The sequence below is a fragment of the Desmodus rotundus genome, chromosome 13 (genome assembly GCF_022682495.2).
Source record: "Desmodus rotundus isolate HL8 chromosome 13, HLdesRot8A.1, whole genome shotgun sequence".
Classification (NCBI taxonomy): Eukaryota; Metazoa; Chordata; class Mammalia; order Chiroptera; family Phyllostomidae; genus Desmodus; species Desmodus rotundus.
The window spans coordinates 8,946,887-8,963,349 of record NC_071399.1 but is presented as its reverse complement, the minus strand read 5'-3'; the positions used below and the strand labels follow the sequence as shown (position 1 = coordinate 8,963,349).

The window sequence follows — 16,463 nt, the reverse complement described above, 5'->3', positions numbered from 1 at the left end:
CTGCACCAAGAAGGAAGGGAAAGAAAAAAAGAGGAAAAGTTGTGTTTTTTCTCTAAGGGTTTACTCAAACATCTACATTTAGGAGTAAAGTCTAATTTTAGGTCTGACATTATTCTCAGTCAACAAGTTACTCTCAAGGAGAGGAAATTCACAGTTCTTTTGTGGTCTGCTAACCAATACCACACCATCAGCAATATTTAATACTGCCAACTCTGATCAGACGGTTTGCTTTGCTGAAATAGGAAAAGCAAGCGGTCGTGTTACAGACATCAGAAGTCGAGAGAGACAAACCGTATGAGAACGAGAAGGATGCACCAACCGGGGGTAATTTATTTTTTTCAACCACATTTAACAGGCAGGCAGACAAAAAGGAAGCAGAGAAAATGGGTCCAGAGTGACAAGTAATGCCAATGACTAAGAATATAAAGAATTTCAATTACCCTAATATGTGAGTAGAAATGTAAGATTAAAGAAACAGTTAACCCTCTGGTAGGCTTTACATGACTCACATATAACAGATGTTTATTGGCTCTTGTTTCCTGCAGCGCATTGAATATCTTTATTATCCCATGACGGGCATTTTGCTGTCCAACAAGGCTCTGAAGCATATCTGAAAAATTCAATTTATATTCTGTGCTGTTACTGGTAAAATGCACAATGTATAGATACTCAATTACGTAACACGCCCACAATAAATAATGGCGCTGAGGCCTGAGGAATGTAAGTTTTTTCAAATGTTTGCAGAGGAAATAAGACTATGTAGAATCTTTCAACATAAGGTATTTATACAAACTATAATTTTAATACATTGCTACCCAATTAAAAATTAAGCATTCAAAACAGTGTACTTTAGCAGGACTTTTAAAACCCCAAATTTATTATCTGTTCTCAGACATTTTTCTCCCTTAAAAGAATTATAAGCAGTAAGGTTCTTATTAAGATTTCAGTATAATTTCTTAACAAGGAGCAAGACGTGATTTTTTTTTTAAAGTGTGATCATTCTTTTTCATTGTAAACAGTGCTTCCTGAGAGAGAGAAACGACACACACTTACTAGGCTAACATCCCCCTTCATCTCTGCACTTCCGGGGCCACGGCCCAGGCCTCACCTGGGATGTTTTCCAATAGCTTCTGCTGTGCTCTCTGCTTTGTCTCCTGACTTTGCTCTTTGCTTCTGAGTTTGGTTGGTGGTGCCAATTTCCCATGTGGCCAAAAAGCATCCCGGAAAACGTTGATGTAGTAAACTACCATTTGTTCACTGAAAATCCAGTTCACTGTGTCCCGAATTTGTCTTTTAAGAGAAGAGTATTCCTTGGATGAGGTTTTTAAAAATTTTCCATAATCTGTTCTCAAAGAAGCATTTATCAATGGATAGGTTAAGATACAGCCTGGTCTAAATGTTTGATGAATAAACTAGGAATCAGATTTCAAACTCTGGCTCTGAGAGTTATTTTTTATTTTGGTAATACTGCATGACCACTGACCCCTGGAGCTTCCATTTTATTTTCGCTGGTGCTCACTTCTCCAAATGTTCACCACGCAGCATCTTCCCTGGCGAGGAGCTTGATTTGTTCAAAGCTGGCAACCACTCTAGCTGTACTCAGTACCTAATATGCTAATTTCTCCTCCACGTGGTACCAACAACTGAAAACACAAATCCACTGACAGACGGTTAAAAGTGGTCTGAAATACACCTGAGTTCTTCAGGCCCCGGGGAGAACCAAGTTTCTCCGTCTCCTGGTGTTGCTACGGCAGACCATGCCAGGCGGTGTCCTCTGATCTGGGGTGCACGTTTGACATGCCCACAGGGCCAGAGGAAAAAGAGCCCCCTCTCAGCACGAAGGGAAGGGCCCTGGAAAGGTGCACCACCATCTAGCCATGTCAGAGCTCCGGGGGAATGTCAGCTGGGCACAGGGATAAGTGGGCGGCTTTTAGCTGCACCCCAGGTCTTCCACACAACCCTAGTTCACCAGCTAGTAGTCAGTCCTCACCAATGACAGGATTATCCGTCAAGAGGCAAATACAGTTCCAAGAGCCCGAGAGGAGCTGTTCATTGGGGGCGGGAAGTCTCTTTGTTGAAAAAGGGAAGAGAATCATTTTAGACTATTAGTGCCAGAAACACCGGGAAATTCAAACTCAATTCATGAATAGTAAATTTAAAGCCCCTTTTAAGAATCTGACTTCCCAACCAGATTTTTAAAGGGACAACGTAAGGTTCTCAGAAATAGTATCTGAAATAGGTATTTCAAGCCTAGTACTTGAGGCGTACGGGACATTGCTCCAACCAATTGAGCCACCGGGCCAGGGCTTCAAGCCTAACATTTTTCACACGGTGACCACTCAAGCTGAAAGACTGCTGAGTCAAAACTGTCGTTCTGTTTTGTGACTGCATGTCTCCGAAGCTACTTCCCTATATTGCTTAGAACGTATATTGCAATTCATACATACCTAACAAAAATAATTTTGTTAATTTAATGGGACTTGTGACTTAAGAAAACCCGCCAACCTGCCTGTCAGCCTCAAAAAATCTGCATAAAAAGGCAGACACTGGTTCTTCTCTGTCATCTTCCTTGGGTTACTCATGGGCACTACATGAAAAAAGGTGAGAAAACTTCCATTTGCAACTTAAAATTAGGTAAGTGACTCTTCCCAAAGGCCATCACCTAAGTATTTTCCATCAGTTTGGGTCTGGCTTTCTATTAGGCAAAACCATAGGAAGCTTCCGAAGCAATTCTGGTTGTGGGGTTACAGCTGGTCCAAGGCAAGTTCTGCCGCTTATTTTATGTGGCATCAGCTAAAGGCAAAGAAGCAAAGGGCAGGGGCAAGGGGCCGGGGCTCCGTAAATCCTCCACCGGAGAAAAAAAGCCCGTTGAAAGGAAGGAGCAGCCTGGAAACTCTACACCTTGGCCCCTCCTCCAGCCCCATGACAAGTGCAACCGCGTTCGCACTGACAGACCGCAGCTGCTCCTGTGATAATTCCGAGCCAGTGTCGTATTGTACGTACGAGCAAGGAAAGCACGAATGACTTAATGACACTGAAAAGGGAAATATATCAGCAAGCCTGGCGTCCCGCGAAAAGCGGCATCTTTAGGAAATTTCTTATCCAATGCCTGTCACTACTAAGGCTAAGAGGTCTGACTAGGACTGAAGCTGTAAGTTCAACAGGCCAGTTTCTGATGAAAACAAAAGCCTATGTCCCAAACAAGAAATCACCAACACTAGTTTTAAAACATCTTAGAATGGTTTGTTTATGACCACAAGGAAAATATATTCTATACGCAAATGAATAGAAAGATAACATATTCTTTGTTTTCCATAAAAATGATAAAACTATCACATTAATGTTGTAAATATGTTTGACAACTGAGTCTTCCATTTGGAAAAATCTGGTTTTCATTTTAAAACATAGTTGCTATACAAAAAGTGATTTTTCCCCTTGTTTTTAGCGGTTGACTCACATTTTTACTGTGTGAGAAAGCCACAATGTTTATCCCCTGAAGAATACTGGGTAGGGAGTGGGGCTCTTATGTTTACATAAAAACATAAGCATATTTAGATATATAGACAATGTGATATAAAAACATTCATGTGGCTTATAATAGTGTTATATGATGCTCAGTATCAACTAACAAGAGGACCACCTACACCAGCAACTTGGAGGGTCTGCACTTCCCTCCAAGCACACTCCTGCCGTGGGAGGCGTGGCCTCTCATCCTGGCTGCGGGTCTAAGTCTTAACCTGATTCCCATTATGTGACACGCAAACAGTGCCCAAGACACCCACGCTGGTCATCGTGACCGCACAAACTCTCTAAACGGGTCTTCTGAGCCGCGTCCCCAGAATGCCGGCGCTGGCTCGGGCTTCGCCGTCTCGTTCACCATGCATTCTGTGGGAGCGACTCTTTCAGAAATCTGCTTCCCTAGCCAACCTTAGAATCGTATCAGAAACAAAAATTAAAATAAAATACCTTCAGTTAGAAAGGTCGCTGGCTACTGTAGCACAGGTAATTTGACTACTGAGGCAAAGAGTAGGCATGAATTCAAACATTAATTTTGTCCAACTCACTTGTTGATGGTTCTTCCAAAAGTGACCTGCACGAGAGCAATCAGTGTTCTTCTCACCCATTTAAACACTAAAATACAAGTCAGAGGAAAAGCATTATCACAGGGTACCACAATTACGACATTTTCATAGGTGCGCCAGCATAAATCTTACCGCTTAACTCACTCTGAGCCCTGACACCAAGCCAGGGCTGTGATATCTGCAGAACGTGGGTCCAGGCTCGCAAACTTCTACCCAGGAAAACTACTCTTACTCAGCTTTTCATTTTCTGCTTAGCAACCGATACAATGAAACAGAGATTTTACAGCTTTTTGATGGCTGAACAATGGCTGAACTAACAAGTGGAAATAATACTTTACTTCCTCTGTCCCTGGGCTCCTGGCAACAGGTCTGTTTTCCGCCAGCAGACGGTGCGACTGCTATTTCAGATTTCTGGCTGGCTGGTTGCCCGACTTCCCAACACTTCTCTGAGTGAGAAACATGGGTAGTCCCATGTTGACGGCTGTTTTGAAATATTAATGAATCGGTGGGTCTAGCTGCTCCCATTCGAATACTAGTCTGCAGAGCATCCTGCACTTTTCTCTATTTCTTGCTGCTGCGGGCAGAGCCACGATCCGAGTGAGCCGTGAACCCAGCACTCGCCCGCACCTGCGCTGCCGCCAGGGGCATCTGGCACGGTCACCTTCTCTGGGCCGCAGTGCCCTCGTCTGGAAAAGAACAGGGGTCACTGTGCTTGTTTTGCTCTGAGGGTCTTGTCAATACTTTGTGTGAGCGAGCACTGTGAGGAGCTCTGCAAATCTAAACTTCCCTTAGTGCCTCGGTGACTACAGATACAAAATAACAAATGTGAACAAAAAGAGGGCAAAGAAATGCTGGGAGGGTATTTTAGGTCTGCAAATTGGAATCTAAACCATTTTCTATTTATTCACCCCCATTCATCGAAAAAAACGGCTAGCTACTGACACATGAGCAAATGAGAAACTCACCCTTGACTGAAATGGAGCCAAGAGTTCAGGGGGCCGGTACCAGGAACAAACCTCAAGGGGGCGAATTCAAAAACACCTCTGTGCGAGGGAAGCCTCACAAACAAAAATCATCCACTCGCACGGACTTGCTGCTAGGCTTCAAAACATTCCAAGGTCATGTCTAACTTTTTAAATGGCTCTAAGTGTCCAGTTAAAGTAGCGGTGTTAATCCTTCAAGTAAGATTGAAGTTGTGGAGCTGGGATCCTTCCTTAAAGGCGCCTGAAGTGGTTGATGCCATTCAGGGCACATGGCCAGCGTGCGCACCTACTCGGTGAGGCTGGCATGGCAGCTGGGGACCACATCTGTCCATGGTGATACCTTCCCTCTGTCTTCCTGGGACCGGAGAGGCAGCTCACAGCCAGCGTCTGAGGACAGGGCCACTCCAGAAAGAGAGCCTGTGGGCCGAGTGACCAGTCACGGGTTTTTAAAAGGCTGTATTGTTTCTGGTCCCTTTGTGTATATTGAATTAGAACAGGAACCAGAAATGACCCTGCTCCAGATTCTCCTGTCACTGATGGCTGCTGACTACTTTTTCCTGTCTTCCCCCCTGGCCACCCCCCACCCAAAACAGCCCCCATGATCCCTCTGAAGGGCTCATTTGTCCAAAGCCATAGAGACAGCTGCAGCAACAGTAGGATTTTGCTGATGGCAAAGATATCACATCTCATTATAGATGATGTTCTATTTTTTCCCCTCCGGAATGTCACCAGCCAAACCAAATATGCTCTGGGCAGGCACATGAGGGGGGAGGTGCCCGCTGCAGAGATGGGAGTCGGAGCCCGACTCTGCCCTGACAGAGCCACCACATCTCTGTCTCTGTACCCCAAAGACACACTGACACAGGCTAAGAGGGCGCTTCCTCCTCCTCACCAACGCTGGGAAACCGGGAGGCCCCCCAGTGCGATGGGCCAGACTTCTCTGGGGAAGAGTCAGGTGCCGGGTGGAGAACGAACAGTGTTTTCTGGGGGCGCAGAACCCAGTGCCGCAGTAGCACACGTCGTAACGTGTCCGAAACCCACGAGCAGCTACAGCTTCTCTGTCTGATAGGACCTTTAATACTTGGGGGACGTCCCATCATATACAGATTTCTTAATTTATCCCTCACTTCTGCAATTTAGCTTGCTTCCAACTTTTCAATATTGAAATTATGCTAAAAATGAACATCCTTACATATAAATCTCTGCTTGTGGTTTTTGCATTTAATTGTGTCTGCTGTTTAATGTGAGTTACATTTTCGGAACCCTTATATTGTAAATGAACTGAAGGAAGAATCTGCACCGGATATGGCTTTGTTTCCCCTGCAGAGCTTTATCTAAAACATATGCCCCCAAGGTGTTTGCTGATTGTTTAGGCTTCGGCTTGGGCGAAGGAAAAGTTCAATCACCAAGGTAATTAATTCCGGCACTTGAAGTCTTCCCGCCCACTCATTCATCAGGGCATCCCACCAGGCGTTTCATGGATCACCCACTATGGCTCAGGCACTGTAGCAGATACTGAGGATTGAAAGCACACAGACATGCTCAAGTGCATAAGAGCACTTGAAGATCTGCTAATAATTCCTTAAGGGACACTAAGGGATGTATAAGAAGGGAGGCACAGCCCCACTGCCTATATAAGACCAACTCCCGGCCCACCTCCTTTGCCCCAAAGGAAAAGATGCTAATCTGAGTGGACAGAGCCCAGGACGGCCAGAGAGTGCCACTGTGCGGGCTGGAGGTATCCCTGGGCCTTGCAAAGCCTTGCTCCTCTCCCGTGCTTCCTCCTCTGGGCGGTTAGTGGGGCCTTACGGCGCCATCACACTACCAGCTAGTACCGAGGACCCGAGCAAGGCTGCGCGTGCCAGTCTCATGGTGTGGAGGGTGGGGGCCGTGGGACGTGTGGGTGGGCAGGGAGTCCTGTTTAGGACTCAGGAGCAGACCAGGTACTGCAGTTTGACCTTTCACCCAAGCACTGCTTCAGGGGAGAGGTCATCGTGTGGGCCCTAACAAAATGGTATTTTGATCCCACTTTTGCTCTTGTTTCTTTTAAGTACATCTGAGGAACTACTAGGGTAGGATTCCTCAACCTGGACATTACTGTCACTTGGGACAGGAGTCTTCGTGGTGAGGGGCTCACCCGGGCACTGTGCGGGACTCAGCAGCAACCCTGGCTCCCACCCTTTGGATGCCAGCAGCACCATCCGCCAAGCTGTGACACTGAAAATGTGTCCAGAAAGAGAAGTGGCTAGAAGCGGGACTGAGGCGTCCTGTAACCCCGGCCATAAAACTGTCCTCACAACACCCAACCTTCAGCAACAGGGCTGAGTCACACGAACAGAGATCCAAGGCATTCCCTATGTCTGTCTGAAGGCTGAGTCCTCAGATCCTACCACACTATCTGGTTGACCCTTAGGTGTATTTGCTGAACGAATGAATGAATGAATGAGTATAAATACATGTTTGATTCAGAAATAAAGGGATATTAAATGTGTGTATGTGTAACCACTTAACCGGAACATACCACTACATAATAACAAAAAGGCTTACTTCCTCGAAGTTCAAAAATCTCCCCAATCAACATGAAACATGGTTCAGCCAAGGAGTCCTTCCTCCCGTCCACATCATCACCGTAATCTGACAGGTCGCTGTCCTCCTCTGTCTCCTCCTGGGAACACAGAAAAGTCATAGAAGCAGGTCAGCTGCCCAACTCCGTGGTAGCACTGTTCTCCTTTTTCAGGTGTAGATGCCACACTCTGTGCTAATATTTCAACCTCACATAATCCTTGACTTTCCTACATGTAGACATCTATGTATTTTCAATAACGAAGGAAAAATATATCTGACCATTCCCCAGTATTTACTTTTTAAAAAGACTTTATTTATTTCTTTTTAGAGAGGAGGGGAAGGGAGAAAGAGGGAGAGAAACATCGCTAGGGACCTGGCTCACAACCCAGGCATGGGCATGGCCCAGGCCTGAACCAGCAGCCTTCTGGTTCGCAGGCCGGCGCTCAGTCCACAGAGCCACACCAGCTGGGGTGCTCTGGTGTGGGATTTGAGCACCTCCCTCCTGCTCCAGTTAAAGTCAACACTAGGATTCAGACCACTGCTTCCTGTCTACTGAGAACAGAGGAAGCAGAAGTCCTAGCAGAGAATGGAGACGGAAGGAGCCTGTGGCCCCGAGGACTAGACTCTCACCACCCCACTCATGGACACGTTTCCCAACCTCAGGACCCGGAAGCTGAGAAATGGGTGAGGGACATTGGTAGATGTGGGCGCTTCTCTAACCCCCCTTGTAAACCAGGGTTTATAAGCTCTGACGCCTGCAGTGGCCAGGTCGGAGGGGGGGGGGGGCGGGCGCAGGATGGTGGTACCTGCGAGAGCCCCACCCTGCCTGAAAGGGGAGCTGGCTGCCTGGTACAGGCCTTCCCCTGTGCTTTTTTCAAAACCACCAGAAAATTCTCCAATTCTCATGATACTGGCCAGGTGTCCTACAAATTTAACCAAGTTCTGACACTATCTACCTAGAGATTAGCACCAGACGCCAAGGTTAAGGACTCAGTCCTACAAGGCTACCCCCACTTCAAACACCAATCACATGTCTAGGTTGTTACCTGTTCTTCTTACCAACCAGCTATCAATCAGGGATCCCATGACCCCCCTCCTCAGGGTCGAGTAATTTGCTAGAGCACCTCACAGAGCTCGGAGAAACATTCCCTTACATGCACCAGCTTACTACACAGGCTATTGAATAAGACACAGATGAGCATCCACACGAGGAGGTGAGGTGTGTGGGAAGGAGAGTGGAGCCTCCATGTCCCTCCAGGCTCACCACCCTCCCAGCACCCCGACGTGTTCATCAACCTGGACGCTCCCCGAGCCCCGTCCTTCTGGGTTTTTACAGATGCTCTGTTACCGAGCATTGTGGGCGGAAAGGGGGCCACATACTAAACCTGACAAGCTCAGGGGAGGCCCACCTGGTGGGGATGGGGGGAGCTTTACAAACCCAAGGACCAAAGTAACGACACAGGGTGGTCTGGATGTAACTAAAAGCCGTTCGTGGTGGTTAGCTAACGTCCTAGGCCTATTGCTTCCTTGACAAAGGTCAATCCTTAACTTTGAAATGGTCTACTACTGTCTTTGTGCATCTGAGATAACGTCCTTCTGAAAAATCAAAGTAAACTTCTTTTGAGAGCGCCCAAGGCAGGGCCGCTGGCACCAGAGCAGGAGGCCACATGCTGTGTCTGCCACAGCCCTTCTGCAGTGCGTGAATGTCAGCCTTCCCGTACCCGCAGATGTAACACAGGCGTCTCTGCATTTCACTTCTTACCCACCTCAGGTTTCTGACAAGGCTTTCTCCCGCCTCCCTATTCCCCAGCAGAGTTCCTGCAACCCTCCTTATGTCTCCTCCTTGGATCCTAATGTATAAAATAAACTGCAAAACTGACATTTTCTGGAGCATTTTCTCAATCTATTGGGATTTTGCTTCCCAGCAACTGTCTTCATTTTGGCTCAGATAAACTCTTAGATGACTTAAAAATATATATATACGAAATTTTAAAAAATCACTCCTCAACCTAGCAGGGCCTTGCCCCTCCCACTCTTTGCCTAATCGTCTTTTAACCCAGTGCAGAGACCCCACCGCCCAGTCCAAGCCCGCCTCCTCCCCTCAGCAGCTCCATCTCCTCCACGAAGACCACCCCTGCCCCAGGGACTGGCTACTGCAGCCTCCTGCAGGGGCTCTGAAGCACTTCCCACCCACATTTCACTTACTGCCATCATTAACCCTTTCGTTTGTGAATCTTAATGCTTCTGAGTGGCTTGTAGGGGGCATGAGCAGGTGTCGAAAACACGACAGCGACAGTGACTGAAATAGGTGTCTCTGCCTCGTCCCGGGAGCAGCGTGCTTCCCACGAGCACGTTCCTGCGCACTGCCTTCGAACAGACAGCAGCTTACACGCCGACACAGGGCACGGACTCTAGACAGCTCACCTCCTGGTGGGAGAAGAAGTCTCGAGGAAGTCTTTCCAAAAATGAGGACAATGAAAAAGTGGGTTTTTTCCCCTGCACGTCAATAACCTTGAGGTAGTCAGGAGAAGGGCTCAGAAAGGCATAAAGTGCTTCGCTCTGAGACAGTCTTTCATCCGAAAGCAGATTCTGCGGAAGAAAGGGGGTGAATCACTCCTCTGTGGGACTGTGTGCTGCGAAGCCCCCAGCCGGCGTGATAAAGGTAATTTCCTCTCATCAGAATTCTGAACCTAAAACCACAGCCCTTGCCCCCTGGAATAAAATACATTAGATCGGATCTCCATGGCAGCGATGGCACACCATCCTCTCTGGGTGGCCGCTGCGCCCCACCAGTCTGCTCGGCGGGGCTGCTGTGCAGACAAGACTCACTCTGGTCCGCCTGCTCAGTGCAGCCAGATTCTTACTCTGCACACAGTCCGGAGTCTGCACTGTGGCTGCCTCTGGTTCAGGAGCAGAAACGGGAAGGGAACTGGAGGGACTGGCTGTTTCTAGGCTGAGTGCTAGTCACAAGGGTGTGTTCAGTTTGTAAAAATGGGAGAGAACTGTACACACAAAGTCTGCATTTCCTGTGTGGACAGCATACCTTAATTACAAACAAATAAAAAGTTATTCTGAGGATCGGGCATGGCCTGTGGGAACAGGAAGCAAACGGGTAAGCTCTCAGAATGGAGACGGTTTAACCCCAAAGAGCTACTTTTCCTCTCACAGCCAAAATGTCTCAGTCACTTACCTGTAAAAACTTATTTAGCTGATTCTTTGACTTTTCCATAAACTTCTGATCTACAGATTTGAAAGGCAGTTTGCTTAGAGAAGGCAGCTGGACTTTTTTTAAAGAAGGGAAGCACTGTGGGGGGAAGGTACATGTTAGATTCTGGAAATTACACTTCGCTCTTAAAAAGAGATTCGAAATTGCAGGCAAGACAAACCAGGGCCCTTCCTCCTGAACTCGTTCCTCTGACATTTAGAACCTTGAAAACCTGCCTGTTCTAACCAGGCTCAAGGGATCTGGAGGAACGGGATGTTTGATGGAAACGCTAACCCTCATGCCCGGACTCATGAACCCTGAAGCCAGGCCAGTCAGACGGACTGGCACGCCGAGCACAGGAGCAGGGCACGCTGGGCATGCACACCTGGCACACAGGACAAGGGGCTTTGTTTGCAGCATCGCTGTCAGAGTTATCCGAGCTGACAAAAGAACACAATGGAAAGAAAGAAAAACCTGGGTTGAAGCTCTACCACCGCCTTTAACGGCACACTGCAGAGTGTAACCCTACCAATGCTACGAACAATACAGGTCAATGTATAATAACAAGAGACGTCCCTTGTGGATCAAGGCCTACCCTGTGCCAGACCCTGTGCCGGAGCCCGGCAGGTGCAGCAGCTCCACGTGGTAGGAATTAGGGCCATTCCAGTTTCCTGTGTGAGAAAACTTGGGGCCAGGGGTTAAAGCCCAGACCCATCGACTACGAAGTCAGTGCTCTTTATGCCAGCTCCCACAGGACGCATCCAGTATGCCCCTCAGAGAAGAGGGAGTGGGTCCCACAGGCCCCCAACGGCCCCAGTGCTGAACACCGACCTTCGCTAAGGCCCCTTGCATATGCTGCACGAGTTCAAGTGCTACGGACAAGCAAGTGAGCACAGAGCGGCCAGCCACAGCCTTTAGGCCCCTTACTACCCTCACCACCAGGGTCGAGTAGCTGCCATCCTCCCACCCCACGGGCCTGGCCATAGCAAGAAAGGACATGTAACAGGTTACCTGTTACAAGTGCTTCCGGTGGTGGAAAAGGGAACACTGGCCTTTCCCACACAACCCACTGAAGCACCCCAAGCACGACGGCACCTGCCCAAGAAGGAAATACCAGCCAGTGCCCAAATTCGGGGCGAGGTGCTAGAGGAATGAAACGGGGTGAGAGCTGGAAGGGAAGAGTAAAACCACCAGGGCCCTGAGGAAGGTGCGTCCTGTCACCGTGCCAACAGGGAGGGCACTTTCAGCAGGGAAAGTTCCCGTGACAGAAAAGGCCAGGGCTGAGAGAGAACCGGAGATCGGGCCACGGAGAGGAAGGGGGACAAGCAATGAAAACAGCAGACACGGGCCTTTACAGTTTGTTTCCTCTGGCGCTTCAGCATCACTGCTTTTGATTTCCCAAGAACATTTGTTTTTCCACGCACCTGTTGTCTCCCCTAAATTCCGTTCTCTCCTTCCATTTTCATCAGCAAATAGGATCCATACTAAACTTCAGCTTTGCCATGGTTCGTCACAGGGCAAACGACGTGTTTTTCTGCAGTGTCAACTGTACCCGACATTTTGGGGAAAACTTATTCTACCACTGGGTGACTATTTTGCTGGCCACACTACCAGAGTGGCCACAGTCCATCTGAGAAACGCTGAAGTACAATATTCAGCTTCGGCCACCATCCTTTTAAAAGTAGTTGAAGAAGTAATAGCATTCAGAAGTTGGTGATTCAAAGGACTTTAAAAAAATCACCCTAGGAGAAAAGGTTAAAGGAACAGACAGATTCCATTTGCAAAAGAGGGGTCTGAGAGGTGAGGACAGAGTCTGGCCAGCAGGAGTCCACTCTGAGAGGAAAACAAACGGGCCTGACTGAAAGCGGAAGCGAGCGAAGAACTTTTTCGTCACTGGGGTAAAGGGCAATTGCCTCTAGGACAAGGAGAGTTAAAGAAGGTGACATTTCTGAGGCAAATGGGAGAACAAGGAGTTGAAAGTCAGACTACCTGGATGCTAATCCTGGTTTGGCCACCATGTAAACACCCTATGATACGTCAATCAAACTCTCCGGGTCAGTTCCCCCATCTACCAAATCAAAGAACTGACCTAGATCCGTGGCTCTCAAACATTTTTAACCAAACCCACAGCAGGAAAGAAGTGCTCATTTGCAACCCACAACACACCTGCATCTACACAAGTCTGTATAAATAGCACACACACACGTAACACTGAAACAAAAGCTCCGCGGAAGCAGGCTCAGGACCTGCTACAATGCTAGCGCAGTGATGCTCGTTACGTGCCACCCACTCTCCCGGATGCTTTGTATTCATCTATCCCCTTTTCTCACAACAACTCCGAGACAGGCAAGGGAGGTGCTCTCGATCGGTATCTGTATTTCACTGATGAGGAAGAAGCAGCACAGAGGGGTGGGGTGACAATTCCCCGGTGGCAGAGTGGAAGAGAGTCATGCTGGGGTCCCAGCTGGTGCAGTCCAGCTCCAGGGTGTGCTTTCAGTCGCAACACTTAACCGACAACGGGGGCCTTGTGATGAAATCCAGGGCAGCCCACTCTCTTCCCATTGCTGCCACCACCCATTGCTGGTTTCACTGCCCACTGCAGGGTCCCAGCTGGCAGCTCCAACCCACTCCATGGTCCCTGGCCCCCTTCCAGCTCTGGGGTTCTCTGGGGCCCCATTCACAATGGAGATCAGACAATTATCTGTCCTGAAGGATTTAGACGAGACCAGATGATTTGAGCTATGAGTAATTTCTAAATGTCAAGCCAAAAATGCCACTTTGCCAGTATCAACAGCAAAGAAAAAAGATGAATCAGTTTCCTTACGGGGTAAAATTGAAATGAGCTTTTACACCTTTTGTTGCTCAGTAATTCTAACGTTCTGTGAGTATTCATACCTCACTGAGTTTCCGGTGCAAATTCTGAAACTCGCTGAGCCTTCTGGGAACTGTCCAGTTCTTAGTTTCAACTCCTTCCACGTCTTGTAAGCTTACCATGACAAAGTAACAGGGCATTTGCTCACCGTTCTCTTCTGTAACCTTGAAAGCAAAACAAAACAAACACAACTTGAACAATACAGAGCATGGTGAGCCCACGGGGTAGCAAGATTTTCACACGTCCCCCCAGCTTCCCCTCCCCCTGGTGTATAGGCCCTGCACAATCCCTGCAGCTGGGACTGTGTCGGATTCTGTTCTGACAACTAGGATGTTACCTGGCACAGCTGGCCTGCAAGCAGGGAAATGGCCTGGGTGGGTCTAAGCTAATCCCATGAGCCCTTTAAAAGCAGAGAGATCTCTCTGGCCAGCAGTGGAAGAGGAAGTCACAGAGACTGGGGACACAAAGAGGATTCAGGGGGTCGCTGCTAGCTTCAAGATGGAAAGGGACACAGGAAAGGACTGGGAGCACTTCCAGTAACTAGGAACACCCTCCAGTTGACAGCGAGAAACCTCAGGGAACTGAATTCTGCCGAGAACCCAGGCATAGCATGACTAAGGGCCTATAGAATTATGAGCTAATAAGTGGGTGTTGTTTTAAGCTCTGAAATTTGTGGCGATTTGGCACACTTAACATCCTATGTTTCCTTGGAAAATCAAATGAACAGCAAGCCAGCAGGTGGGAGGAATACCAACACCCCTCAGAAAAGGATGAGGGTTTCCCCAGTTCAGTTTCAGGATTCAACACACTGTGATGTCTGTTTCCATGAAATCTTACATTGGAAGACATAATGTCCTCTACCTTTATCCACTATCCTACCTGAAGTTCCTCACAGTTCCGGTGAACAAGGACAGCCTTCTGTCTGGAGTGGAGCTCTCTGCCCGGGAAGCTGGGATCGCTCCCCGCCGTGGCACAGCCCGAGCGAACACACGAGGGAAGGAAGGTAGGGCAAGTGCAGTCTCAACGAGTAAACATAGGTCTTCTGTCCTCAACCTTAACTCTCCAGGATAAACCTTGTCTTGTGAAGTCCAACACTCACAATAAGCGGGGAGGAAGGGCAATCAGACCTACCTGTCCCCCGGTGATGGAGGCCCTCCACAGGCCCAGGTTCTCGCACCACCAGTCCGTCCGGGCCATGTGCAGCTGGAGGTCCGTGCGCTCCTTCTCTGTCAGAATGATCTCCTCCTTCAGCTTGGACACAATCTGCCACGGGGAAAACATCCTGGGAGTTACAAAACCATGTAAAATGCTGTCCGGTTCAGCAAAATAGCAGGGTACAAAATCAACACACAAAGGTCAGTTGCATTTCTAAATACAACAGACAACCCAAAAAGGAAACAAAGAAAACCATTCAATTTACAATGGCATAAAAATAATAAAATACATAGGATGAACCTAAGCAAGAAGGAGAAAGACTTCTACAACAAAAACAACAGAACACTGATGGAAAAAATTAAAAATATAAATAAATGGAAAGAGAGCCTATGTTCATGGATTAGAAGACGAAATATTGCTAATGTCAATACTGCTCAAAGCAACCTAGGGATTCAATGCAGTCCCTGTCTAAATCTCAGTGATTTTTTTTAAATAAACAGAAAAACCCATCCTATAATTCATATGGAATCTCAAGGGAGCCTATATAAACCGAAACCACCTGGGGAAAGAACAAAGTTGGAAAACTCACTCCCAATGCTCAATACCTACTATAAAGCTACATCAATCAAAACAGCATGGTGCTTCCCAGTGGCCACGACAGCACCATGCTCTCGCCCATCACTGAGGGTTCTGAGCACACACTGCAAATGTGCCAGAGGAGGTCCGTTCAGCAGACCAAAGGTCCCAGCTGTACCTCTATGGCAGAAAGGTCCTTGTTGGACTCCAAAGAGGCATGAGCACAAAGCAAGAGGCTGCACCACCTCTTGGGTTTGAGAAACGGCAATTAGTGAGATGCTATTTACATTTTTAAACTTACAAGTTCTATTGGATTTCAGCAAAATAATTGATTTCTTGCACAATTCTGTGAGGTTCCCTATACTTTACTTGCAGCACTTATAAGAGAATAAAAAAATTTCAGATTGTCCTTGAGTGCTTAACTCACTTGCAGAAATGACCTTGGAACAAGGCAAAGCTTTGCCCCCTCCCCAAAGGTACGGCAGGCACGCCAGAGAAGGGAACAGAGTTACTCACAGTTGGCAACTGGGAAAGAAACCCGAATCATGTAATATTAGAAACAAGCTATTTTCTAATTCTTACTAGCACAGTAAGAAACTGTGATACTGCTCAACATAAACTAAAAATTGCTTTTTATCAAGTTAAAAAAAAGAGAAACTTCCAACAACAACCTTGAAAGCAAAAGAGTTACCTTCTTGTCAGGTTTTGGTGCATTCTGAATAGAATGTAGAGCTTGCCTTTTATATTCAAGTTTCTCATTCAGTTCTCGTAGTTTGTTTACAGCAAAGCTGGCTTGTTCATTAACCTGGCTGGTGCCTTCATCCACAGCTTCCTCGCCAGCCTCACCTCCCAGGCCCTGGGAAAAGAGGTCACATGACCACCCTATCTTACAAAGACGGACCATTCAGTAATTTTTATCTACTTTATAGGCGCTACAACACCATAGTCACTCTCCAAAGTACTAGGTTCCAATAAGGAAAGAATCTATAGTAGGATATTGAAAAGGAGTGTGAAAAATTAAAGTG

General features: G+C 47.5%; 1 protein-coding gene across 2 annotated transcripts in view; it reads right to left on the bottom strand.

Moving 5' to 3' along the window:
- SNX25 (sorting nexin 25) overlaps positions 1–16,463 on the bottom strand; it is an 81,180-nt gene that overhangs the window by 571 nt on the left and 64,146 nt on the right. The window contains exons 10-18 of one of the 2 annotated variants that reach the window (XM_024562685.3): positions 16,130–16,294; positions 14,839–14,970; positions 13,731–13,871; positions 10,821–10,934; positions 10,055–10,219; positions 7,613–7,730; positions 4,065–4,131; positions 1,109–1,290; positions 510–610 (exon numbers count right to left, since the gene is read on the bottom strand). In XM_024562685.3, coding sequence (XP_024418453.2) covers positions 510–610; positions 1,109–1,290; positions 4,065–4,131; positions 7,613–7,730; positions 10,055–10,219; positions 10,821–10,934; positions 13,731–13,871; positions 14,839–14,970; positions 16,130–16,294 — 1,185 coding nt within the window. Of the gene's footprint in view, positions 1–509; positions 611–1,108; positions 1,343–4,064; positions 4,132–7,612; positions 7,731–10,054; positions 10,220–10,820; positions 10,935–13,730; positions 13,872–14,838; positions 14,971–16,129; positions 16,295–16,463 lie in introns of those variants that run through there. The other variant, XM_045197088.2, reaches the window with a different exon arrangement.